The sequence below is a fragment of the Platalea leucorodia genome (assembly GCF_965183815.1).
Source record: "Platalea leucorodia genome assembly, chromosome: Z".
NCBI lineage: Eukaryota > Metazoa > Chordata > Aves > Pelecaniformes > Threskiornithidae > Platalea > Platalea leucorodia.
The window spans coordinates 56,986,319-57,013,697 of NC_138858.1; the positions used below are offsets into that span (position 1 = coordinate 56,986,319).

A 27,379-nucleotide genomic window follows, 5' to 3' on the forward strand; every position below is an offset into this window, starting at 1 on the left:
GTTGTGGATACTTCCCTCAATTTTTGCAGATTCTAGATTAATTATATTTTTAATTAACTATAATTTTAATTAATTAATTTTTAGTTGTGAAAAAATCTTTTTACAATCCTGACTAGAAGTGATTGGCAGATTTTACTTTGCATTGATTGAAACACAGGAAACAAATTTGGCAACTTGTGATGATAAGAGGAGGATGGGATGTGATATAAAGGAATTTACTATAACAGACAAAAATAGCTGCAAAGATTTAGGGCAATGCATGCTTATCTGATGAGGCAGTTCTTCTATTCAAATATGTCTCCTGGATTTCTGTTGACATATGAAAGTGTTTTCTCCAAATCTACTTTATTGTGTTTTATACCCTTTTATATAACATTGTATTTACCAAAAGACCTGTAATTTGTCTGTATTTCCATTGAACTGAAATTGCTTTTTTTCATAAAGCAAATACTCTAAAAGATAGATACCTAAGTATGACAGTTAAAGTTCTATTTCTGTCCCATCTTACATATTTTATGTTACCTTCTCTATACACTAAGAAATAAAAAAAACCTCGGGCATATTGTTCTGAACGTTTTTGCAAAGCTGAAGATTAAGACTCATATTTGCTGAAATGAAAACAAGTGCTTTCAAACATCCCTCCTAAGAAAAATCCTTTTTGATTTGCAAACTGTAGCCCAATATGATTGCAAAAGATTTGTTCATTCACCATCAAATACTAAACACTTGTTTACAGATGACTGATTTTATTTTGACATCAACATTACAATCTCTGTTTGACAATCTTAGAGAGGGTATACGCATGAATATTTGATTCTTCTAATGATAATTTTTGTGCAGAGTGAATTGTCTCCTCAGTTCAAATCTTAAAATTTAGCACTTTTTTTGTTTCTTTTTAGTCTATTCCTTTCCCTTTTGAAATATGACTAGCTAACCATGCTATTTTGGAGTTTTGTAGTCCTAACTCCTAAACTAGTCTAGAGAAAAAGGATAGCTTTTGTTCCTAAGCATTACCCAAGGATTTCAAAGAGATGATACATCTATGAGAATATCAACCCTGTTAATCTGTTTTTTTGTTAATTGCCAGACTCTGAAAAATGGAAAAGGTACTAGTGCCAGAAAAAAATGCGTGGAAAAGCTAAACCACAAGGTAACACAGAATTAAATTCTAAGAAGCAGATGATTCAGCCCTTGAAGACAAACTCTGCAAAGCACCTGCATATTCATTCACTTCAAACCATATAAGTATGTCTTGGCTTAGTTTTCATTCTGCTTCTAGCATTGGCCTTGAAAACAGATTAATTCTATCAAATTTAGGAGCTATAATATTCTTTTAACCTTCTCATATTCACTTCTTTATTAACTGTTACTTCTTGTTTACCATGTCACAGATATTTGCCCTTTGAGATAAAAGTCAGAGCACATAATAATACCTGTCTTCATTTTTCCTGTTGCCTTGAAAATGTTTCTGCTTTTAATTTGGCAAGCTAAATGTTGATGTCTTTTTGATGTCATCGACAGAGTCTGTTCATGTACACGTATGTAATTAAACAGTGATGATGTAACATCAGTTTTAGAAGGTTTGTACATCTACTAAATTTTATTTATCTCTTGCTAGGAAACTAGTATTTCTGCATAGCATTTGAAAACCTTTTTTTATATATTCATTATCTGAAATTAAGACAAAAATAGTTCAAGAATGTTGATGATCACACTAAGGACCAGAGTTTGAGGTTGCAAGTGAAAAAAGTGAGAACATGTATTTGTTTGGCACGTGCATCGATTCTGTTTACATAAGAAACTGGGCACTTGTGCAAGTAGATGGGCAAAATTAGTTGTTCATCCACATGCATAATGAGGCAAAGAAAGGGTAAACAGTACACATATGCAGCTGCAGCAATGACCGTAGCCAAATCAGGTATGCAATTTCTTATGCATGATATTGAAAATTCAATATTTACATGACTTTTACTGTTTGACATAGATATTTTCTAGTACTACTAGTACTGGTTTATACTTTAACAACTGAAAGGAACTGATTAGGATATGAAAGCCCTTCCACTTCTATGTACATGACAAAACAAAACAAAAAAAGAATCTCTTCTAGATTCTAGAAAATAGGAGATTTGGAAATATAAAATATTATTTGTTTGTGTATTTTAATGTTCAGTAGAAATCTGTCAATACTGTAGCTGAAATTACCTCAGGAGGGCAAGGTACTGATACCTAGGATCAGAGGTGTCTTCGTACAGTCTTAAAGAGATTTTTTTGCTGACACGTTGAAAGATGACTACAAACGTACAGAATCAGGTAAATAAATTTCAAAGAAAGGATGAAAATTTTTCAGTTGACTGAAAATCTGAGTAGAAGAATTCCTTCAGTCTTGAGTATTATTATATTTATGCTCCATGACTGTGAATGATTGTGTATTTTCATGTCTGTTTTATGTGATATACAGAGACAATAGTCTTCAACTAGGATCAAGTTCACTCCGTGCATCTAAGCAACATGCTAAAATTCAGTTTGAGTCTTTATACATATCTATGGAAAAAAATGTTATTTTCTATGGTGAATGATATTGGTGGTGTCCCTCCATTCCCACATGCAAAGCTTTCTAATCAGTAGGCAGAGTTGCAAGGAGGCACTCTTGACTCAAGCTTGGTGTTAATTAGTAATCTTCTATTATGAATCTTGCTTGTAGATTCTTTGAGCATTATTTTATAAAGTATAATCTGCAAATTAAAAAAAACCCCTGACCTAGTTGTTTTACTTAATTCTTTCTTCATGTCAGAGAGTAGAAGAGGAATAAATAGCACACACCCCCCCCCCCCTTCAGTGACAGCAGGTGGATCATCTGCCTCATTTGCGCTGTGGGATTTAATTTTTAGTATTAAAACACTACAGATCCTGGGATTTCTAGTTCTTTTATGGTACCTGTATGTTGTTTGCAGAACAGTTGGTATGTATGACAGAGTGCCAAACTTCATATTGTCCTCCATAGTCAAGGCAGAGTATTCCAGAATGACAGCTGGGGTCAGGAATGGGGACAAAACCCTCCATTTCAGGCCGCATTCTGAGACTACCTGAAAGGGTATGCAGCAGGTATGATACTTCACTGATGGTTTTACACAGCAACATTCCAGATCAGAGTGAACCTGATGTGAAAATAAGGAAAAAAGTTAACAGATCTTCAGGCTGTATGGATACTAAAGAGATTATTGTATATTACACATCCTTTTCCATCCTTAGAGATCCTGTTGGATTTAGCACAACTATAAAGATTACATATTCCTACAAAGTTTGAGAATTCTCTGAATCCTACTGCCAGTGCATTCATTCAATGCATCCATTCTTTGGCTTGGCCAGCTTCAGAGGGAGATGATACCCTCTAAAGCATCAGAGCCCCACAAAGCACTGACATGGTATATAACACCACATTCAGCAGGTGGCTGAGGTGGATGCTACTACCTAGAACGGAGTTGCAGTCACTGCACATTATTGACTTTCTGTATGTGAAATACATGCCTAGAACACAAGAACAGGACTTGTGGATCATGAAGGCTATGACTTGTCCTGGTTTCAGCTGGGACAGAGTTAATTTTCTTCCTAGTAGCTGGTATAGTGCTGTGTTTTGGATTTAGGATGAGAATAATGTTGATAATATACAGTGATGTTTTAGTTGTTGATAAATAGTGCTAAAAGTAGTGGTGCTAAGCAGTGCTAAGTTGCTGGTAAGTTGTTTAGTAGCAGCTAAGTAGTGCTTACACTAGTCAAGGACTTTTCAGCTTCCCATGCTCTGCCAGGTGCACAAGAAGCAGTGAGGGGGCACAGCCAGGACAGCTAACCCAAACTGGCCAAAGGGCTATTCCATACCATATGACGTCATGCTCAGTATATAAACTGGGGGAGTTGGCCGGGGGAGAGCGATCGCTGCTCGTGGACATGCTGGGCATCAGTCGTGGGTAGTGAGCAATTGTACAGTATATCACTTGCTTTGTGTATTATTATTATTATTTGGTTTTATTACTATTGTTATTATTATTACTACTATTACTACTATTCTATTTTATTTTACATCAGTTGTTAAACTGTTCTTATCTCAACCCACGAGTTTTCTCCCTTTTACCCTTCCGATTCTGTCCACCATCCCACCAGTTGGGGGGGAATGAACAAGCGGCTGTGTGGTACCTAGTTGCTGGCTGGGGTTAAACCACGACAGTTTTGTTTTGGAGCAGGTGTACTGCTTCCTGCCAGCAGATCTCTACCCATCCCATGACAATGCCTGGTAAGAGGAGTGCCTGCTACAGGGGTGGCCCAGGTACTTGTGTGACCGTTACTGATCCACTAGATATTACTGTTTGATGAACTAGTATGGGTTATTTTTTTCTTTGATATCACAGGCTGTAATTATAACACATTCAGTTGTTCTGGCACAACAGGTTGTGTTCTGGACAGCAGCTTGAGTTACGGGAGGATAGAGCAAAAGGGGGAAAATGAGCAATGAGAGATGGAGTTATCCAGGATGTCTGGGATGGAGCAGTTTCAGATCCATGTTTCACAGTACTTGGACAGGTGCCCCAAACTTCCTTACTCATGCTTCAGAATAATTCAGCTGATCTGGAAGGTAAGGCAGATGAACGATCAAGATATATAAGCTGATTCTTGTCAGGCTTTTAGCTCAGCAGTCAGGCTTTGGAAAGCTGTATTGTTCTTTTTATTTTCTCTGTGATTTGTTTTATGTAAATGGTATCACAAGCCACATCTTGCATCCAGCTATTATTTTTACATTGTTCTCTCAAGCAACAATTTGGTTTTCTGTTCCAAAGTGTAAAAAGAAGGAGAAAATATTCTGTCTCAAAATCTTTTTCCTGAAATGCTAATGCATGTTAATATATTACATGCGAATGTGCAACTTTTATTTTTTTTTTAAATACTGCTTATGTTAATTTGAGGATATCTGAAGATCTGTCACTGCCTAGGAAAAAGTTTGCCATCCATGTGCAGTTGCAAGTGTCTTCCTACAGATATTTTCTTATGGTGAATTATGTGTAATCTTCAGACACTTTAAAGACAATCCTTGGTTTATATTGATAATATGTTATATGTATAGCCTGATACTTCATTTTTACCTAAGTCACAAGAAAATATTTTAATATGTTTGTCATTTCTTCAACGGGTATGTATTTTGCTCATGTGGATGGCACTTTCCAAGATTTTAAAGAATACATTGAAACATTCCTCTGACTGTTGATCAAGAAATCATGGGAATTCAGAATGCATGGGAATGCCAATTTAGTGTTTCAGGTTTGAAGGTTTTTCTTAAATACATTTCTAAGCTAATTATGTTAAATGAATTATACTTTGTAGTTTAAAGGGCAAATTTGATTTAACAATCACAGTTTGTTAAGCAGAAATAATAAGGAGGAATGGCTGTGCTGCTCATTAAATCTGGCTTCTCTCACGTAGGTATCTATCTAACACAGGATTCTTGGATGTTCTCTTCCACACATTTCCTATTAACTCATGTTTTAATTAATTACTTTGTATTATTTATACATTGTGTATTATGTACTAACATACATGCTATCCATGGTTTTGCAGGAATCAATCACTTTCATGGGCTAGTGGTTTTATACTTTCTGATTTCACAAAGGAACACTTCAAAGGAATACTAAGAAGCTGTTCTGATCCAAGTTCTCAATATTATATTTGTTAAATCCTATTCATTTTTCCTAGGGGGACCCCAGTAATCCTTTAAAATCTGCTTAAGCAGGACATTTATAGCAGTTGAACCAAAATAATATTATATGCTTAAAAACACTCAGGATAAAGAAGTTTGAGACTTTCAATACAAACTAATGGATGCAAAGGGGGAGGCATGCAAAGGGGGAGGCATGCAAAGAGGGAGGGATGCAAAGAATAATAATAAGGGCTTCTACAGGTACGCCAACCAGAAAAGGAAGGTTGAAGAAAACGTACCGCCTCTGATGAGCAGAAGCGGCAAGCTGGTAACAACAGACAAGGAGAAGGCTGAGGTACTCAACAACTTCTTTGCCTCAGTCTTCACTGGCAACCTCTGTCCTTCATACCTCCCAAGTCAATGGGCCATTTGATGGGGATCAGGGGGGCAGAGGTCCTCCCACTGTAAGAGAAGATCAGGTTCACGACCACCTGAGGAACCTGAATGTACATAAGTCTATGGGTCCCGATGAGATGCAGCCCAGAGTCCTGAGGGAACTGGCTGATGTAGTTGCCAAGACACTCTCCGTGATATTCGAAAAGTCATGGCAGTCAAGTGAAGTCCCTGGGGACAAGAAAAAGGGAAACATTGCACCCATTTTTAAAAAGGCTAAAAAGGAGGACCCTGGGAACTACCAACCTGTCAGCCTCACCTCTGTGCCTGGGAAGATCATAGAACAGATCCTCCTAGAAGCTATGCTAAGGCACATGGAGGACAGGGAGGTGAGTCGAGACAACCAGCACGGCTTCACCAACGGTGCGTCCTGCCTGACCAACCCAGTGGCCTTCTATGATAGAGTGACTGCATCAGTGGACAAGGGAAGAGCTATGGATGTCATCTATCTGGACTTCTGTAAGGCCTTTGACATAGTCCCCCACAATATCCTCCTCTCTAAATTGGAAGGATATGGATTTGATGGGCGGACTGTTTGATGGATAGCAAACTGGCTGGATGGTCGCATCCAGAGGGTAGTGGTCAATGGCTCAATGTCCAGATGGAGATCAGTAGACAAGTGGTGTCCCTCAGGGGTCTGTACTGGGGCCAGTGCTACTTAATGTCTTCATCAATGACATAGACAGCGGGATTGAGTGCACCCTCAGCAAGTTTGCAGATGACACCAAGCTGAGTGGTGCAGTTGACACGCCTGAGGGACGGGATGCTATCCGGAGGGACCTGGACAAGCTTGAGAAGTGGGCCTGTGTGAACCTCATGAGGTTCAACAAGGCCATGTGCAAGGTCCTGAACCTCAGTTGGGGCAATCCCCGGTATCAATACAGGCTGGTGGATGAAGGGATTGAGACCAGCCCTGAAGAGAATGAGTTGGGGGTACTGATACATGAAAAGCTGGTCATGAGCCAGTAATGTGGTCTCGCAGCCCAGAAAGCTAACCGTATCCTGGGCTGCATCAAAAAAAGCATGGCCAGCAGGTCGAGGGAGGTGATTCTGCCCCTCTACTCTGCTCTGGTGAGACCTCACCTGGAGTACTGTGTCCAGCTCTGGGGTCCTCAGTACAGGAAGGACATGGACCTGTTGGAGCGGGTCCGGAGAAGGGCCACAAAAATGACCAGAAGGATGGAACACCTCTGCTATGAGGAAAGGCTGAAAGAGTTGGGGTTGTTCAGCCTGGAGAAGAGAAGGCTGTGGGGAGACCTTATTGCAGCCTTTCAATGCTTAAAGGGGGCCTACAAGAAAGATGGGGACAGACTTTTTAGCAGGCCCAATAGTGACAGGACAAGGGGTAATGTTTTTAAACTAAAGGAGGGTAGATTTAGACTAAACATAAGGAAAAAATTTTTCATGATGAAGGTGGTGAAACACTGGAACTGGTTGCCCAGAGAGGTGGTAGATGCCCCATCCTTGGAAACATTCAAGGACAGGCTGGTTGGGGCTCTGAGCAACCTGATCTAGTTGAAGATGTCCCTGTCCATTGCAGGGGGGTTGGACTAGACGACCTTTAAAGGTCCCTTCCATCCCAAAGCATTCTATGATTCTGTGATAAACAAGAAGGAAAAAAAATGTTAGTTGATGCTTAAGGTTTTGCAGTAGAAGTGCAGTGATTTTGTACAATTCTTGGTTGTGCCACAGATACCCTGGGTAAGGCATTTGATCTCTTTTTATCTTTGCTTCCGCTCATCAGAATAGATGATGATACCTTCTGAGTGGTTTTAAGCATATAATATTATTTTGGATTCAACTGCTATAAATAGATGATGATACCTTCTTCCTATACCTGTTCTATTTAATTTAAAAGGTCTTCAGATTGATTGTAGACAGCCAAGCACATAAGAAACTAATTTTGATTGTTTTCTCTGAGTGCTTCTGTGTCTTCAATAATGACAACCCACGAGTTTAAAAATACATGTATGTTAATACTCCCTATATCATTCTGAAAAACCTGATTTGTAAATCATACTTTTACCATTTATCTGCCAGTTTCTACAAGATTTCTAATTCTTCAGATTTCTATTCTAAATCCATCAGGCAACAAAACACATCTCAGTCCTTTTGTGATGATGGTATCAACTTCAACTTTTAGAAGCATTTTTTGAACCAAATCAATTTACTTGCATCATAGCTCTCTGTTCATGAAAAAAAGCTCCAGTTTGTGTCTGTAATATCATATTAATTATAAAAACTAGACTTCTATAGCAATAAGCTGAAAAATAAAAATAATAGCAAAATAAAGGAGATGCCTCCCTCTAGAAAATAAGGAAGATAAAGAACACAATATTTAATAAACTTTGTTCCTCTGGGCTTGAAACAAGGATTTAATAACATCGAGTACTAAGATAATTAAGTAAAACCATTAAAATTTTAACTCATTTCCTTATGTTTAAAGTTTCATACAGGAATATTCATAAGGAGTTTAATGGCAAAATTAGAAACATACTGAGAAGAATAAGCTTCTTTACGTAGGAAACAGTGAAAATTGTCTTTAGAATGATCAGCATAAAGTATAAATAAACACTTTAATCTAATTTTAAGCATCTACCTTGAATTTAAATAGTATTCATAGTCTACAATTCAATGGAATGGATGCTGTGCAGAATTCAAAAATATATTCTATATAATTCCTGGAATTATATTTAGGAAATATGTTTTTGCTGTGTAGCTATTCTTTTACTAAATAGCAGAGCAGGTAGAAAGTTGGTGCAGAACAGCAGAACTAAATTTTGGAGTGAGCCATGTAAATAAGATCATAATCCTGAATATTCCGTGGAAGTATTTCTTATGACCAAAGAAAAAGGAAGAAAAGACAAGATAAGGCTTCTGCTGGAAAATGGTCTGAAGGATTCCTTTTTTCTGTTGTCTCTCCTCTAAAGAGATAAATACTTAAATTACAATAATCCTTGAGTTGAAGCCATGAAAAACAGCACAAGGATCAGGAAAAAGCAGTGATGAAATTGTTCAAGTGCTTGCTGATACCATCTTGTCCAAACTTCCTGGTATGACAGTGTCACTTTTATTCTTCTTAGTGCTGCTTTTCTATATGATAGAGATTGTTGGTTAAACAGAGTAAAAATTGGTTCACTCTTTAATAAACTCAGTTCTAACAAAAGTGTACTTGTGGCGTTGCCAGTCTTACTTAATGAAATAGTAAATATGCATATAACATATAAAAGGTTAAAGCTTCTAATACTTATGAAAATTTTCTGTACTTTGAATGCTAAAAAGGGAAAAAAACCCTGATCGTAATTCATGGTTAAACCATGGAAGTTGTTGCATAAAGCATCATTGAGCAACGAATTTGCACTTTTCAACATCTCCACAAAGGTATTTTGACTAGTGAGTATAAAGCACATAAGATTAATCCAGACAGATTTTTTTTTTTAAGAAAAGTGTTCTTTTGCTAAATATAAACAAGTGCTACACAGCATAAATATTTGGGAATAGCAATTCAAATGCTTCAAGAAGCAAGACCTCTAAGCACTAATCAGTGTTGAGAATGATGATTAAAAATGTACTGCTGGGACACATGATAGTGTTGACAGCCTCTTTCAATGTGCCCCATGCTGGCCAGTGCTGTAAGCAGTGTATCTGGCTAGACAGAACCGTCAAAACAGGTGGGTAGTATAAACCATTGCACTGGTTCCTGCTGACCTGCTGCTCTTGCAGGCACAATGGGGAATACATAGTCAGCAACAGATCACAACTTAGAAAGCATTATTTTCTAAAAGAAAATTTTAACACTCGCATCCCTTAAAATACATAAATCTCACAGCTCACCTGGCAGCCAGAACTATGCTGGTGAAATGTTTTGCCTGCTTCAGTTTACACTGATGTATTGAAGAGGCCTGGCATTTGCCAGCATCCAGTCCCACTGAATTCAGTGGGAATTATCCCACTGGCTTGCCTTAATCCAGCACTGAGACTTTTACTATTATACCATAAAATGCCCAGTGATTGCTCTGGCTCCAGGAGTCCGTTCCCCCTTCTCTCTTCCCATACAGCTGGTGGGCCCATCGAAGAGTAGCTTCTGGAAAACAGAAGAGGTGGGAAGAGCTCAGCTAGAGAAAGGGTTGTACCTAAGTTAATCACATTTTTCATGCACTTCCCTTTTCTAAGAACCATTTTCTCAAATGCAAGGAGGCTTTTCTGATTAAGGAAACTGAGGAAATCTGGAAAGTATGTGCTTAACAAACTGAATTTACCGTGCATTGTTCTTACTGTAAGGGAGTTAATATGTTGCACTTCTGGGAAGATGTAATAACTTATTTGCCCTCTGCCCTTTAAAAGCAGTGAATAGTATGGCAAGATGCTGCCCGTGATGAACACTGAACCCTGAACAGCTGGTTCTGCCACTGACCAAATCTCCTGTTTCGCTTGTCACCTTTGTCTGTTTGGGAATTCCATCAGTTGCACCCTCTGGCAAAACATATCTCAACTGAGAGGAACTACATAGTCTGTCTGAGAGCAAAACCCTTTGTCATCTTGTCAAGAAGACTACTAATATGTGGTAGAAAACATCATCACTGAGCTACAAAAAGCTAGAACTATTTTGTGGTGGTTGGTCAATGAGATAAAAGTCAGGGTCTTTTGATGTGTCCATGGGAAGGAAGCTCAAAATCCATAATAAAAGTAATGATAAAAGCCACTATATAGTATTTTTACATCAAAACCTGTCTAAAATGACAAAGTTGTTGCTGTCTAATCATCCACAGTGCCTAATGCTTCCATCTTTTAACAGCCATGGAAGAAAAGCATGGACAGCGTGATTTTTTCTCATCCAGTTTTGGAAGATCAGTTAGTCTTTCTTTATGTGCAGATGAGCTACAGGCCCCGACATGCATCCCCAGGAACTGTGTAAAAGACATTTCGCTTTACAAATAGGTGTCCCCCTCTCTTTACTACTGAACTCTGCCAAGTTCACAGGAATCTTCAGTGCTTTGCAGATGCTTATCATCAGCCCTTAGTTTTCCTAAAGCCCAGATCTTCACTTGGCAATTTTAGTTATCCACGGTGTAAATCTGGCTGCTTCTTGCTATGGACATCCTCCCTACAAATACCCAAATATCAAAAGTTGAGACTGTTTTTGCATAAAAAGCATGCTATTCTTACCCTGTATAGGCAACCATTTCAAAAACATAGTTACAAATAAGTGAGAAGTGGTCCACTTCTGAGTCTGTGACAATATTTTTAAATCTTGTTTTTACAGCTCTTTGAAAACCATCAAAAAAGCTATTGCTGGTTTTGTGGTTATGTCGGAAGAGACAGAAAACATCTACAGTAGTTTTCTAAACAAGCAGGTTCCTGCTCTGTGGGCCAACGCAGCATACCCTCTGAAGCCTTTAGGAAGCTGGGTACAAGATCTTGTCCTCAGGATAGTCTTTCTAGATGGTACAGGAATTTCATGCTGAACTTGATCTCTCTCAGCTTTAACTATGGGAGCTTCTCAGAGATGTGAAAGAAGAGGCTGGCCCGAATTTGCTGTGGTAAAGGTAATTTGGAATTAAAATGTAAAATTCACACAGAGCACCCACTGAAAAGTCTCCTATTTGTTATGACCATTACATTAGTCAAGTCTGTTTCTGGGCACTTGGTTTCAGTCTGCTGCTGTTCTTCAAGGCAAAGACATCTGGGCAGTGGGAAGAACGTGCTAAAGCCCTTATGGCACATGTGGTGGTCAGCACCTCCACAGCCTGAGCCTTCCAGGTCATTGCACTGCACCAATCTGTGAGATCCAGTCATTCCCTTCATCTGTCTGATCTGTCTGGGGCTACTGTTTTCCTTTCCTCCTTGAACAGCATGTGTTTAATGGCACTTTCCCAGGCATGTGGTCTAGCAGGTTTCTGGCAGCAGCATTCCACTTTACACTGATGCTACTTGAAGATAATTAGAGACCTAAGTCTCTAGCTGTCCTCCTTATTACTACAAACACTACTTGCCTTTCAAATATCCCCTGCTGAGAACCTGAAACTCTGGCAGTCTTTTCTGGTGATGTTACATCTGTTTATGCTGGAGTATGCTGGGTCACTTAATCCCAGAGCACATTCTTTTTAAATTCAGCAGCAGTAGGAATTTAGCAGAGAGATTTGCTAGAGTGGTAGTATGCAGTGGATACATCTTCAAAGAATACCCAAAGGACTTTGACAAACAGGGCATTTCAAATGTTGGGTTTGGAGCTGGGCAAGTGCTTGAGATTATGCATGCTACACAGTCCTAAAACCTCAACTTCTCCTCTTCAGGATCTTATCCACCCTATAACTAACGTAGAAATTTCCCTTTTGTCACTTCCACTTCCTTCTGCTTATTATTGTGTGCCTGTGTTATGTAAGATTTGGCATGCTTTTGCAATGAGAGTTCAGCATTTGATTGCACATAATTATAAAACTGGAAGCTTTCAGAACCGGTGAAAAACTTTCTGCCTCATCTCTGACTTCCTTGTGAAGTCTAAGTATCTTAGGATTCAGAGTGCTGACAAAATGCGTTATAAAAATACTCTGGTCATATGCAGAACTGTTCACATTAGCCATAAACATGTTTTATATCCTCAATACTTCTCAACACATACTGTGTGTCCTGTTAATTCATTAAGGACTATTAGTTGCAAAGTTATAGAAACAAATTTCAATTTAGGAAGGCATAGTCAGATCATAGACATTATTGGTCCTCTTAGAAGTTAAATACTGGGCTAGAAGGGTCTGTCCCTATCCACCCCACTATAGCTATTTTAAAAGTGCTTCAGATGGGTTGAACTTAGCCATGAACTTCTAAGTTTAGCAAGTACAATTTAAGTACACAATGTTAAACTTTGCAACTAACATGAACTAATTAAAATACTCAGGTTTTATAGTCTTGGATCAAAAAAGGTCACCCAAGGTCTTTCTAGTTCTCAGGTTTTTCTTTTCCATAAGGAATTTGATAGGTGAAAAAGAAAAAAAGAAAAAACCCCAACTCCCTATATGGAAACACATTTGTTTGACACAGAGTTGTGGGTCTTGGGTGCTAGTTGTCTCTATTATTCTTCTCACAGGACACCTCCTTTTCATTGCCCCTAGCTAAGAGGAAAGAGGGAGTCAGCACCTGCCATTTTGGATAGTCCTCATGGCCTGACAGACTCTCCAGAGATGTAAAGGCCATTCTGCACCATTCTTCTATTGATTCTAAAATGAAATATCTTGGCTTTTTGCATAGAAATTAAGAAGAGCCTTTTATCAGGAAAAATAGGCATCTGCAGGTTTTGGATGTACTTTTGACATTTTTTACCAGAGTGATCAAGGAGTAATTTTTCTTAATAAAATAAAACTCATGGTGCTAATCAATTAAAAACAAATTCTTAACTCCAGATCATATGTCTTCTTTAGAGCTCATGAAAACTAGGGAAAGGTTTTCATCAGAATTATTTCTAACTAAAATGAAATTTAGAATAATTTTGGTAAATTTTGTAGGATTTCTGTGGCTTTGACCTTTTCTCTTCCTTAATGAACTTCAGTATTTTAGGCTGAGTAGTTTTGGTTTGGTGGTTGTTTTTTGGTTTTTTTTTTTGGGTCTGTGACATTTTACTCATTGTTTTCACTTTTTCATGTTCTCATCAGTGGCCATGTCCTGAATATGGTTATTGGTTCATGGGATAGTTTTGACTGCAAATCCTTGGGATGATGAAGAAATGGTTACAGGAGATGCTATGCCTAGGCAAATAAATCAGTTGTTACCAGTGATCTATTTTGAACTGCAGAGGAACTATGAAGCCAGTCCACAACTACCATTCAGCACTCTGTAACTGGGGCCAGAGCAGGTACACTGTCAATGACAAGTAAACATTTCTTTGAAATACCATTTTTCTGTTCAAAACCTTCAGTTGTTTGAGCTGTAAAATGAACATTTTGAATGCACAAAAGATCAAATCTAAACCTTTGCTAGGATGTTGAATGAAAACCATGTTATAAACGTTTCCAAATGAAATTTTCTTTATTTGTGAGAAATGCATGTACTAGACCTCTCTCTCAAAACAGCTTAGCTGTTTTCCTGGTGTTATGCCTCTGAGCATTGTGACAGACGTCACTGCTGTGCATTGTTCTAAGGAGCCCAAAATACTGGGAGTGTCCGGTTTAGATCAGCTGACTACTCATTAAGCTTTTCAGAAGCACTGGGAAGGATGCAGACAGTTTCGTTTCAAGATCTGTTTTCCCTGAAATTATTTATTCTAAGCTGTCCTGGTTTCAGCTAGGATAGAGTTAATTTTCTTCTTGGTAGCCGGTATGGGGCTGTGTTTTGGGTTTAGGATGAGAACAATGTCGATGATACACTGATGCTTTGGTTCTTGAGAAGTAGTGCTAAGTAGTTGCTAAGTAAGTGGCGCTCACACTGGTCAAGGACTTTTCAGCTTCCCATGCTCTGCCGGGTGCACAAGAAGATGGGAGGGGGCACAGCCAGGAGGGCTGACCCAGACTGGCCCAAGGGCTATTCCATACCACATGACGTCATGCTCAGTATATGAGCGGGGGGGGGGGGGGGGGGGGGAGTTGGCCGGGGGAGGGGCAACGATCGCTGCTTGGGGGACGCACTGAGCATTGGTCCGCGGGTGGTGAGCAATTGTACAATGTATCGCTTGCTTTGTATTACTATTGTACTATCATTGCTTGTTTTTATTATTATTATTATTGTTATTATTACTATTACTACTGTTCTATTTTTATTTTACTTTAGTTATTAAACTGTTCTTATCTCAACCCACGAGTTTTCCCCTTTGGCCCTTCCGATTCTCTCCCCCATCCCACCGGTGGGGGAGTGAGTGAGCGGCTGTGTGGTGCTTAGTTGCTAGCTGGGGTTAAACCACGACGTAAGCATATAATCCAGGAACAAAAGTTGGTGAAGGGACTGGGGCTGTATGCTTTTCCTGTAATTCTGGGTTTAATGAAACTCAAATGCATAAAATCAGGGAAGAACACAATTAAGATATAGTAAACCTTATCAGTGCTGCTTTAGTGTTGGTGATCGTTAACAAGAATTATTTGTAAGTATAGTAACTGCATTCACTGGTAGTATAGCTACATGAAATAGTGAAGAAATTAATCCCAATAGCTTAACAGAACTAATGGGATACAAAGTAATCTGTGACCGCATGAATTTTTTCAAGTACCAAGCATGTGATAAAAGGCAAAAGTATATGTGAGACCCCCATCCTCTCCATTAAAGACCTCTCCTATGTGAGCTGTACCGGGAGACGTACATGGGTCTTGTCAGCAACAAGGTGAGCCATAAGTGAAATTCAGAATTTACTGCATCATGTTGGACTGAAGTGCATTTGTATGGACGAACGTGTAGAAATACGGTATATTTTTAGTATAGTGTTCAGTTTTGAACATTAGGACAGGTAGAACGCAAAAGGATGGGAGCGATGTTAAAGTTGCTTTCAGGACTTGCGGCATGGGGGCAGAATTAAGGTTACATCAGTGTGTTCTATAACTGTACTTTATAGATTTCAGAAATCAGTACCTGAAATACCCTCAATCCTACTTTTTTTTTTCAGTGGTTTCGCAAAACATTACAAGATAACCTTTTTTTACTTTTTTTTACTTTTGCTTTTCATGCTTTTTTATGAAAAAAGCCCTTCTTATGCTTTTTTTTTTTTACATGAAATTTCTGAGAAAAAAAAGTGTTATTTGTTGGCTTTTTAAAAGATACAATTCTTGAAAAAAATAGCTGAATATACAGCTGTAACCTTGAGGGATGCAAACATTTAAAGGATATTGGGATTCCTAAGTATACCTTCCCCTTGTTAAATATGTTCTATCATTGAATGTAAATAATGGTTGTGCCTTGAATATTTTGGAATGCAATGTCTAAAAGCCAAGAATGTCACAAATATGATCTTAAAGTTTATTTTTATTAGAACCCAGTGGACATCTCACTGTACTGTGTTGTGTATACATTCACTTTTTGGATGTTGTATAACCACGCAAATTATTTCAACAAAAATAATTTTCTATATAAGGAAATAGATACTCCTAAAACCACACTGCCGTATTCCTGTCCTTGGTCTGAAATCTAGATGGGAAGATATAATGCTTGTATGAGATAAGCATGCATCCTGAAGATGCTAATCTTTTAAAGTTCTCTTTTCTGCAATAATAGCTCTTTTTAGAGTTTAGCATCAGAATGACCGCATTTTATTCCTAGTATTCTGTCTGTTTTCTACATTCTAACTGTATTTGCATTTATTTTTGTTCAAAAACTTGTCTTGCCAATTTTTTTCCTTTAGTCAGACAAGTCCATCTGGACTGTGTCAAAACTATGTTTTACTTGGGAAAGTCTTCACCATTTTCTTACATTAAATGAAAATCTAGAGGGGCAAGGTGCTGACAGCCTGCATAACAACTCAGAGGTTTCTGTTCACAAAAGAAATTGGCTATGTGTTGAAGCACTAGGAAACTTTCTTCCAAAATAATCATAACTGTGACATGATCAAGATCTTGCCAATATTAAAATAATCGTGTCACGATGGGTGATTGTTAGGGCTTTGATTACTAATAATAATCATGATTATCACCATAAAGAATTTTTTTTACTGATACTGAGTCAGCTAACAATCCTGAAATTTCACCTTCTCATATGAAAGGGTTTTTTTTAAATGAATGAATCTAGTAGATTCATTTATATGCTAGACATTAACAAGCAGTGATAAAATATGTCAAAGATCCGTTAGGGAAACTGAATTCTCTGTTATTGGAGGTTTAAGATTAAGCACCTGTTAAAAGCACTTGAGACACAGCTGCTCTTGCTCCCATACTGGAACAGGAGAAAGATTGTGTGAAAGATTTGTGTGCTTCAACAGACTTGATAAGGAGTTGGAGTTAGAGATCTGAAGACCATCTTAAATGGTGATGGAAAGCAGTTGTGATGGAGTCTAGCTTTATCAGCTGTGGTGTCAAATATAAGCCCAAGGGACACTTCTACTCTTGTCTGTGCAAACCTGTGCAAGTAGACCCTTAGTAGCTTCCAGTTCATTCAACAAGAAGGAAAGGGAGCCAACTTTCTGAGCACATGCTTTCTTACTATATTGAAATTTGGAGTTTCATAGATTTTGTGTCCTTTCTCTCTTATTCTACATGTCATCAAGAGAAAAAAAGAATGAGAAACCCTTGTTTTCCTTCCAATTCCAAACTGGATACAAAATTCCAAGAAAAGGTATTCTTCCAGCTGAATTATCTCCACTCAGCCCAACCTTTTAACCCAGATGTACTCTCACCAATTTTTTTACAGTGTCAAATTTTTCTTCCAAATTCTGCCAAGAAGAGCCTCACAAAAGGAAAGGGATTTCAACTGGTTTCACTTCTGTTTATTTCTATGGGGATTTCAGAGTACTTGACACAACTTCCTCAACTTGCTGCTTACTAACAGAGAGGGTCTTGTGGGTGATGTGGCAATTGGTGGCTGCCTTGGCCACAGTGAACATGAAGCAGTCAAGTTTGAAATCCATGGTAACAGGAGGAAAACTGCCAGCAGGACCTCAACTCTGGGTATGAGGAGGGCTGACTTCAGGCTGCTCAGGCAACTACTTAGTAAGGTCCCATGGGAAAAAGCTTTGGAAGGTGCTGAGGCCTATTAGTGCTCGTCACTTTTAAGTACCACCTCCTAAGAGCACAGGAACAGGCAATTCCAAAATGTCAGAAGTCAACCAGGCGAGGTAGAAGGCCAGCCTGGCTGAGAAGGGATCTTATGCTAGAACTAAGACAAAAAAAAGAAAATGTATGAGCAGTGGAAGCAAGGCCAGGTGACATGGGAGGACTACAGAGATGCCGTTCGCCACTGTAGGGAGAAAATACGCGTGGCCAAAGCACAACTGGAGCTGAAGCTGGCCAGTACTGTGAAGAACAATAAAAATGGCTTTTTAAAATATATAAATAGCAAAAGGCAGGTGAGAAATAACATTGGCCCATTACTTGACAAGCACAGTCACCTCACGAACAGGGATATAGACAAAACAGAGATGTTTAATGCTTTCTTCGCCTCGGTCTTCAACACTGGGCTAGAGAACCATGACTGCCAGAACAACAAACTCCCAACCAACCCCGAACTTGTGTGGGATTTGCTGCTCCAGCTGGATCCTTATAAGTCAATGGGGCCCGACGGGATTCATCCAAGGGTACTGAAAGAGTGGGCTGATGTCATAGCAAGACCTCTCTCAATGATTTTTCAATGCTCTTGGGAATCTGGCAAGGTCTCAGTTGGCAAACATTGTCCCAGTCTTCAAGAAGGGCAACAGGGATGGCCCTGGTAACTACACGCCTGTCAGTCTCACCTCTGTGCCTAGCAAAATCATGCAGAAGATTATTCTGGGAGTTATTGAGAAGCACCTGAAAGACAACGCAGTCATTGGTCCCAGCCAGCACGGATTCACGAGGGTAAAGTCCTGCTTGACAAACTTGATTTCCTTCTATGACAATATTACCCACCTAGTTGACCAAGGGAAGCCAGTCGATGTAATCTTTTTGGACTTCAGTAAAGCCTTTGATACTGTCTCTCACAGAATCCTCCTGGACAAAATGTCCAGCATACAGCTGGATAAGCACATCGTGCAATGGCTGTGCAATTGGCTGATGGGTTGGCTCAAAGGGTTATAGTAAACGGGGTTACATCGGGCTGGCAACCACTCACTAGTGGGGTTCCACAGGGATCCGTCTTGGGGCCAGTGCTCTTCAATATCTTCATAAACGACTTGGATGCAGGACTGGATGGTTTGTTACCAAAGTTTGCCAATGACACAAAACTGGGAGCAGCCATTGACACTCTCAAGGGCAGAGAGGCCCTGCAGAGAGACCTGGACAAATTAGAGAGCTGGGCAATCACCAACCACATGATGTTAAACAAGGGCAAGTGCCAGATTTTGCACCTGGGACATGGCAACCCTCGATGCACGTACAGACTGGAGAATGAGAGGCTGGAGAGCAGCCCCGTGGAGAGGGATCTGGGGGTTCTGATCAATGGCAAGTTGAACATGAGCCAACAGTGTGCCCTGGCAGCCAGGAGGGCCAACTGTGTCCTGGGGTGCATCAAGCACTGTATTGCTAGCTGGTCAAGGGAGGTGGTTGTCCCACTCTACTCTGCACTAGTGCGGCCTCATCTTGAGTACTGTGTGCAGTTTTGGGCGTCACAGTACAAAAAGGATACGAAGCTACTGTGTCCAGAGGAGAGCCACAAAGATGGTAAAGGGTTTAGAGGGGAAGCGGCTGGAGTCACTTGGTCTGATCAGCTTGGAGAAGAGGAGACTGAGGGGAGACCTCACTGCAGTCTACAGCTTCCTCACGAGTGAAGGAGGAGGGGCAGGTACTGATCTCTTCTCCCTGATGACCACCGATAGGACCCAAGGGAATGGCAGGAAGATACGCCAGGGGCATTTTAGGTTGGACGTTAGGAAAAGGTTCTTCACCCAAAGGGTAGTGGAGCATTGGAACAAGCTCCCCCAGGAGGTAGTCATGGTGCCAAGCCTGACAACATTGAAGAAGCAGTTGGACAACGCCCTCAGACATAATGGTGTGAATTTTGGGGTTGTCCTATGCAGGCACAGGAGTTGGACTCGACGATCCTTTTGGGTCCCTTCCAACTCAGTATATGCTATGATTCTATGACACTCTTGTCTAAAATCCCAGATTAGTCCTGTTCTTCATTAACATTCTTCAGATTTATACCATCCTCTTATCACATGGTAATTTAGAATAAGAAAATGGTTTTAGCTCCTGATCCTCTACTTCTTTATTATAGTCACTACTAAAAAGTTAATGTTGATTGAAAGAACTATGTATCTTTCCTGTAGTAAATAGATACTTGATATTAACTGTTGGAACTTATACAGCCATACTTCTTATGGTGGCAGATAAAATAGCTAAATGGCTAAAATAACTAAAATATTCTAACAAGAATGGAAAACAAATTCTTTCAGGTATATCTAGGTATTTGAGTCAAGATAGTTAAGACTCTTCAAAAGAACTGGTAACCCATGAGTAAAAGTAAAAATTATGTTTGGTCATATCTACAGTTCTTTATATTTGATGAATAAATCAGGGCAGATTCTCATCTTCTTATGCTGAATACCTCCATACCAGAAATCTACCATGTCTTCTGGGAAATAAAGTACTCCTCAGCAAAAGAAAGTGCACAAGGACCTTTACTATCATGTTCCCCTGTTACTGGGGGAGGGTAAGACCACCACTCTTCATGTAATGTTTAAGTGTCTGGATTTTGTAGAAGATGTTATGGTTTAGTTTCTTGTTGCCATTTACACTTTGTAGTCAATTTGGGAATTTTTCCGTCTTTTAGAATTATGTAATACCTTGACAGATACTCTGTGACACTAACTACTGATGCCCTGAAGAGCTGTGAATCAGTATGTACAGATGATGTATCAACCTTTCTAAATGTACTGTGATCCTCAGGAAAATCTTAAATGCATTTGCACTTTATTCTGCAATGCTCTTTATGTACAACAGTCATTTTTCTGTGCCATTTTACACTAGGTCATTCTCCAAATATTGTGGTAACAATGTTATTACCTTCCAAAAGGCCAAGTAACAATTGGATATTAAAAGGATCTGCCTTAATTTCTCATCTGAAAAAGTAAGCAGCAAGCAGTTTCAGTCCAGTGTAAGGATTTGTAAACTGCATACTACTAATACAATTTGAGTTCTAGGACATTTCTATAAGAGACAACCCAGCCTTGGCAATCTAACAGTATAAGGTAGTAATCTATAAATGGAATTCTTTATTTGCACTGGATTTTATAAAATAAAAAAGTGATTGAAATTAATTTTCTGCTGCTGTTTTCAGATAGTTTCCATCCTTCTGATCCTAAGATGTATAGATCCAGTTAAAAATACTCTTATACAACAACTCTGTGTTTCATACAAAGAAGCATGCTTTGCATTAGGATGCTAAATTATTGTGACTGTGTGCTTTAACATTAGCTTTTATCTTTCTATCCTGTCACTGGAGATTACTTTCAAAAATGGAGATTTTCAAGCAAAAATATTCGTGGTCCTTGAGCAACTGTTCTAAAGGTCATTTAGCATTCTGCATCACAAGCTGCAGAAGTAATTGGATATTTAGACTTTTTATTTATCAGTTGTCCCCATAACTAAAGCAATAAATTACAATGAGCATTTCAGCTGGTGTCCAAGAGCAGAGCCTATCACTAACCCCAAACCCTGGACCAGTTCTGCTGTTTGGTTAGATGTTTCTATTAGGCAAACCCCTCTTGAATTGCATTCTGTACCTCAGCAAGGCCAATTTTGTAAGTAGAAGCAACAAAACAGTCAGGAGTAAGAAGCAGAGGTCATGGGAGTTGTCTCCTGCAGGCTCCAAAAGAGCTACTTAGAGCACTAATGCTCCTATGAAGGAAAACAAGATTTCTCTGAAATATGGGTTGAACTTTCCATAGAGGCTTTTACTATAAGCCATTGTACCCCTTTGAGCTGCCCCCAGAACTGAAGTAACCACAACAAGTGCAAAAGCTAAGTGAAATACAGAACAGGTCACTGTAGTCAGGACCTCCAATAGCTTTTAGGTGCTTGTTTGAACATAACTCCAAGCAGTGTGATGAATCCATTGGTGTGATGATCTAAGCTTACAGCTACAGATGTAACATGACAGTGAAGCCTCCACTTAAAGGGAGCCATCACCACCTGATGAAGAGCAACAGCAGAAAAGCTCAAGCACCTTATCCTAAAAGAAATAGTTGCACATTCCTTCAGTCTGTAGAACTACCAGCTTCACCATCACCTTTTAGATGGAAATAAATACTTTCTGTTGAGTAATCGTGCCATGATCCGCTTCTTTCTCTCCAACAGTGAAGGAAGGATCCCGTCATGCAGATATGGCAAATGTTGATTTTTGACACTAACACAGGAAGAACAGGAAGTTGGAAGTCAGCCAGAGAAGATAATAGGTTGTTGTTTTCTTTTAGTGAACACTGAGAAAAGTGCTGTGTTAGCCCAAAGAGAGAAGGTGTTTACATCAGACTATGTCCTTCTGTAGCTCTGCTGTGAGCAGTAGGGAAAATAAAATCACACGAACAGTGGTGTCATTCCCACCCACAGTAGTGAATGGAAAGAAGCTGCTATTGAGAATAGTGCTTTTTGTCCTTATCTTCCAGGAAAGTGGCATAATTGGATTATTTTTTATTAGTATATAGGGATTATTTTTTGTTAATATATAGACATTAGAGCACTTATGGACAGAAAATTGATAATAAACTTTGCTACATTAAAATTTAGCAAAATAAAATTAGTCTTTTACACACTCTTTTTAACAGAGTCACACCGACCAAGTTGGAAATGGGACTATACTAATAGAATTTTCAAAAAATACTTCTTCAGTGGTGTGGACTAAATACGAAATCTGAGCCCAATGAAATCAGTGGCAAATTTCCTACAGATTATGCAGAGCCAAGATTTTTGCCCTAATTACACAGAGTTAGTCAGTATTAGGTTGGCAACCATATCCCAAGAGATATTTCAAGTTAAGTGGAATTTCAAGATGACAGCAATAGTTAAGCAGTGGTAGAGCTAAGAAGGCACCGTTAATGATATCTATGATTGTCAGCACAGAGAATAAATTCTTTTTTCCAACCTCACAACCAACATTTCCTAATTTTAAAAAAAAAAAAAGAACTAATATTCTGGGAAAAATACATTCTGTTAACATATTTACTGAGAAAACATTGAAGTCACTGCACTAGTAAGAGCTAACATGATGATAGTTTATTTTCGTCAATACAATATAATAAATATAAATATAATATAAGACTGTAGAGATAAGTCTGTCAAATCTGAGAAGTGAATGTCACAGCCACACTAAGCAAAAATGATAAAACACAAATATATTGAAAACAACAAAATGCTGTAAAGCTTATAGTCATCTATGATCATTTAAATTATTAATAATATCTAAAACTTCACAAATTCATAGTAACACATTGATACTAGTGTTAACTTGTAACATATATATTGTAGATTTGAATTCTTGTCTATCATTTGTCACAGATCATAACATAATTACACATGGAACTAGTCTATGAAATAAGCAACAGAGCTTAATATGTTTACTATTCAGTAACTACAATCACTAACATCAGGAATAGTTACCTCCTGAAATTATTTTCATCCCCTTCTGTGTATGTTAGCACATATAAGTACACTTCTCTATTTGAGTTAAATTATCTAGTAAAATTACTGGCAATATTCACTTTTAAATTATTGTGCTCATCTTTGAAATCCTTATGCAAAATCCTTTGAAACAGCTTCTATAAAATTTGGAGCAGACATGAGTATTGTAAATGTGCAAATGATGGCAAAAAGCGTAAATGCAACCAGGCATAATCTGTCTATGACAGCAGCTGCAAACTTCCACTCACTGCAGATCTCTTCACCCTCATCTTGTTTCCTGAAGCGCATTGCTATGAACTGAACTTCCTCCAGGATCTTCACAATCACTGGAATAGTATCCATCAAAGCTTTCTTTTGAACAAGCTCAATATCTTCTGGTAAGGAGCAAGTAATCTTTCCGCTCTTGCTACCCAGATCATTCTTCTGGGGACAGCACAGATTTTCCATTGCACGGTAGCTATAGATCGTGTTGCCATTGCTGGATGGGTGCCCAGGTAGGACATTCATCTCCATGCTGTTTACACTTAGATGGTGCTTGGGATAGCTATATTTGCAAGAGAGGGGCTTTGTATTTTCCCCGTGTTTTTTCATTCGTAAAAACCAAGCACACCAATTCAGCAGGATGACACGGACCTGAAAGAGAGTGATCATAATAGAAATAAAGGGAATTTTTGTGCATTTTAAAAGTTTTTTAAATATTTCATGGCGATTATAGTTAGTCTGTACAGTACTTCAGAAAGACTGACTGCTTCCTGTGTTCTCCAGCTACCCATTTTCTAACGGGTTTTTTTGGGTCTGGCTTCTTCCCAAGAATGACCTTTTTTTGGATGTCTTGAACATAGATGTGTTCAATGCCCATTTAGTTTATAAACCAAAAGAGACATAAAATTTTACGTTACAAAATGATTCTTGAAGTCCTACCTTCGACAATCCCAGATCTCTGTAACTGGGCAGATAGCACAAAATTGGTTGCACGGTTTTCAACCATTTCTCAGATAGTATGGAAAGAGATACACTTAAATATTTGAGGGGTCAGCCTATACAACAGACTAACAGCTGGTTTTAGCACATTCCCCACCCCCATCTCTATTGTTTAAATCTAAATAAACAGCCTTGGTTGTTGTCGTTGTTGTCGTTTTTAAAGACATTTTAATAATCCTTTGAAGAGTTCAGCCACATAATACAGCCGGCCTTTTTTCAAAGAATAATAGTAAATCAATTAAATTGAGCAGTTCAAAATCTGAATGCTACTATTAACTGCTGTCATTTCCCTGTGCTCTGGTATACAACTGCTCTGGTGCATCGCAAGAGTGCTCTAACCTGCACATGGCAGATTGTGCCCCATATGTTTCTTGTCAAGGTCATCAAATGACCTAACTCTAGAGAGTGCATCCAACATTTTTTCCCAATTAATTGATCTTCAGATGTGTTGTCTGAAACCTGAGCCTGCTACGATTCCTATTGTTAACATTGCTGTGAAAGGCAGTAAAAAGGCTGTGAAATCAGTAATATCTTGTGTGAAGGGCAGCAAACTAAATCAGTAAAATCTTGTAATTCTGAAGTCCTTCAGGTATTATGTATACAAAATGGACATTTGCAATGTGCTTGTGACAGTTCCTCCAGGAAGATAGGTAGCTTCTTTAATGACTTTATCGTTCTGGTTGCAAGCCAAATAATCTGATGTCCAGGAGAGAAAAGAAGTGACCTCTGGTTCCACTTCTCAGCCTTGACCTACAACGCTGCGTGTGATCCTGCTCCAGCGACTTTGGCCATGTTTGACTCAGGACCACACTTTGCCTCCAGGGTTGTTTTAGATGCAGGATGAGTTGTCTCCTGTGTTTGCACAGTACAGGTGCAAGGATGGGGAAATTACAGCTAGCACTTTGAGTTGCTGCTGTAATGGCAAGCATAATTTCAGAAAGGAGGAGGCATTAATTACCACAGGTGGGAATAATAATAGTAAAAGTCAAAAACAATGATCAGTGGAAGATGGTTACACAATTTTTAAATTCTGCAGTGAAAGCTCTTCTGGGTCACAGTCCCATGGTATTTTCTGTGAGCCTTGCTGCTTCTCTCCCACTAATAGATCTTTTATTCTTCATCCTGAAAGACTATTTTCCTGTGATTCATATTATTCTGCTTTCATTGGGGTCTTTAAATATTTCATTATTTCCTCTATGGTCACCACAGACAAATAGAAAACTATAATGTAGCAGCCTAAAAAATCAATCCTGGATTTAATTGAACTTACTTAATTACAATGTCCTCTGACTGCTTATGGACACAAAATGGAACATCACGGAACAAAATAAAGGTCTTAATTGCTAGCAGTATTTCAACAGTGTCAGTAGCAAAGGAGAGAGAGAAATTAATTCTCCAGTACTATGAAATTCCAAAATACTAAACCAGGCAAACTTTCTTATTAGAAAATGTTAATATGTTTTCCTTAAGTCTGGAAGGAGAAATGAGGTGAAAAAGCTCTATTCTACAGGAATGCTACTTTGTCTTTCAAGACAAAGTGTTTACTCCTTAGGGAAATTACATTTATAAATACAGCCAAACCCATTTCCCATAGAAAAATAAATACACAGTAGACAGCAACACAGCTTTTAATTTGCTTGAACTTCCAAATGCCCTATTTCCTTGAAAACACAGACACTCAGGCACCAATCTGTTCTTGTCATACTAATTAATTCAGGAGACAGTTGCAGCATAGGGGTTGTTGGAAAACATCCCAGGCATGATGGTATGAATCTATGTTCTCACCTGCATTATCATATCTGGGTTTCTGTGAAGGAAGGACACAAGTACAGTTGCTCTCAGAAGTCAACAGCCTAACCCTGCCATGACCCTCTCCACCAAGGTCCTCTCCTAACCATAATACAGCTGTACTGCTAGATCCCATCACAGTCACCTGCCTGGCCTAGTCCAGAAGGGAGAGTCTCCAATTAAAGCTCTCCTGATAAGGGGCATCAGCACCTGAGCAAATCTGTGCATGTCCAGGTTTAAAACATATCAAAAGAAAAGCCTGAAACCTGACAAACCTGATGTAGGCACAGCAAAGAGCTAGCATGCTCTTACTTTTTCCCACAAAACCCTTTCTTCTCTCTGTGCTTGGTCTCTTCATATCTCTTGCCTATGAAACAGTCCTGGGTGTCAGCAGAGGTAGGTTGATGGAACTGTAACCCATGCCTGATGTTATCCACTCCCAAACTGCTCCTTAGCTGGACCTTCTTTAGTGCTCTTTTCCATGCTAGCTCAGCAGACAATTATCAAAATTGTCAAGTAGCCAGCAGCTCTCACTTTTCAATTGAGTAGCCAACAAATGCCCTGACTGAACACCTCAGATTTAAACTCCTCTCTTGGAAAAAGGAGGCACAATTGGAAAGGAAGGCACAATTCTCAGCAGTGGAGCAAGGGAAGAAGTGAGCACCTGCAGAGAGGATAAATGGTAACATGCACATCTCCCTCTTCTGGTTCAAACGCCAAGCACAGAGCCCTTGAGAAACAGACAGGGAAAAGAAGCTCCTCAACTGTAAATAGTTTAGAAAGTGGGTGTTTGGGCAATGAAGTCAGTTAAATCTTCTACGTCTGGAGCTGCTTTCACACAAGCCCAATGCCTTCCCCTGCAACTTACTCCAGCAACTAATTCCATTTAAGCAGGCGGTGAGAACAATCCTGTAACGATTAATCAGGGTTAGAGCTTTGCAATAAACTGATGCCTGGCTCTGCCAGGATGAGGAGGGTGTGGGAAGTAGATGGTAGGGGTATCTGCTTGGACTGGAATTGCAGAGAACAAAATTCAGGTAAGCAATTTCTTTCTTTCTGCAGATGGCTATCTTAGATTCTTGGTTTTTATTGAGCAAAACCCTTTCAGAGTGTCTCTGTAAGAAACACCTGACATAGGTGGACAGGAAAAAAAATAATAATGAGACTTTGCCATGAAACCTAATGACTGAGCCTTTCCCATGCCTTGCAGAGAATAAATGCCCACTTTTGTGGGGTCAGCCTCTTCCCTAAATGCTTGGTATTCACCTTT

The 27,379-nt window shown here is 39.1% G+C and overlaps 1 protein-coding gene and 1 pseudogene across 2 annotated transcripts in view; one reads left to right on the forward strand and one right to left on the reverse strand.

Moving 5' to 3' along the window:
- LOC309602553 (dynein axonemal heavy chain 6-like) overlaps positions 1-22,070 on the forward strand; it is a 91,896-nt pseudogene extending 69,826 nt beyond the window's left edge. Inside the window, exons 33-40 of the transcript in view lie at positions 1,088-1,150; positions 2,174-2,310; positions 5,213-5,304; positions 9,066-9,196; positions 11,397-11,578; positions 13,816-13,994; positions 20,695-20,745; positions 22,024-22,070. The product of the transcript in view is annotated as a dynein axonemal heavy chain 6-like (transcript). The remainder of the gene's footprint in view (positions 1-1,087; positions 1,151-2,173; positions 2,311-5,212; positions 5,305-9,065; positions 9,197-11,396; positions 11,579-13,815; positions 13,995-20,694; positions 20,746-22,023) is intronic.
- A 1,381-nt stretch (positions 22,071-23,451) lies between these two features.
- Positions 23,452-27,379, reverse strand: part of LOC309602238 (neuronal acetylcholine receptor subunit alpha-7-like) — a gene marked incomplete at both ends in the record, with an annotated part of 69,713 nt that continues 65,785 nt past the window's right edge. The window contains one exon of the mRNA XM_082335630.1: positions 23,452-23,973. Within this exon, the coding sequence (XP_082191756.1) occupies positions 23,452-23,973 (522 nt within the window). The remainder of the gene's footprint in view (positions 23,974-27,379) is intronic.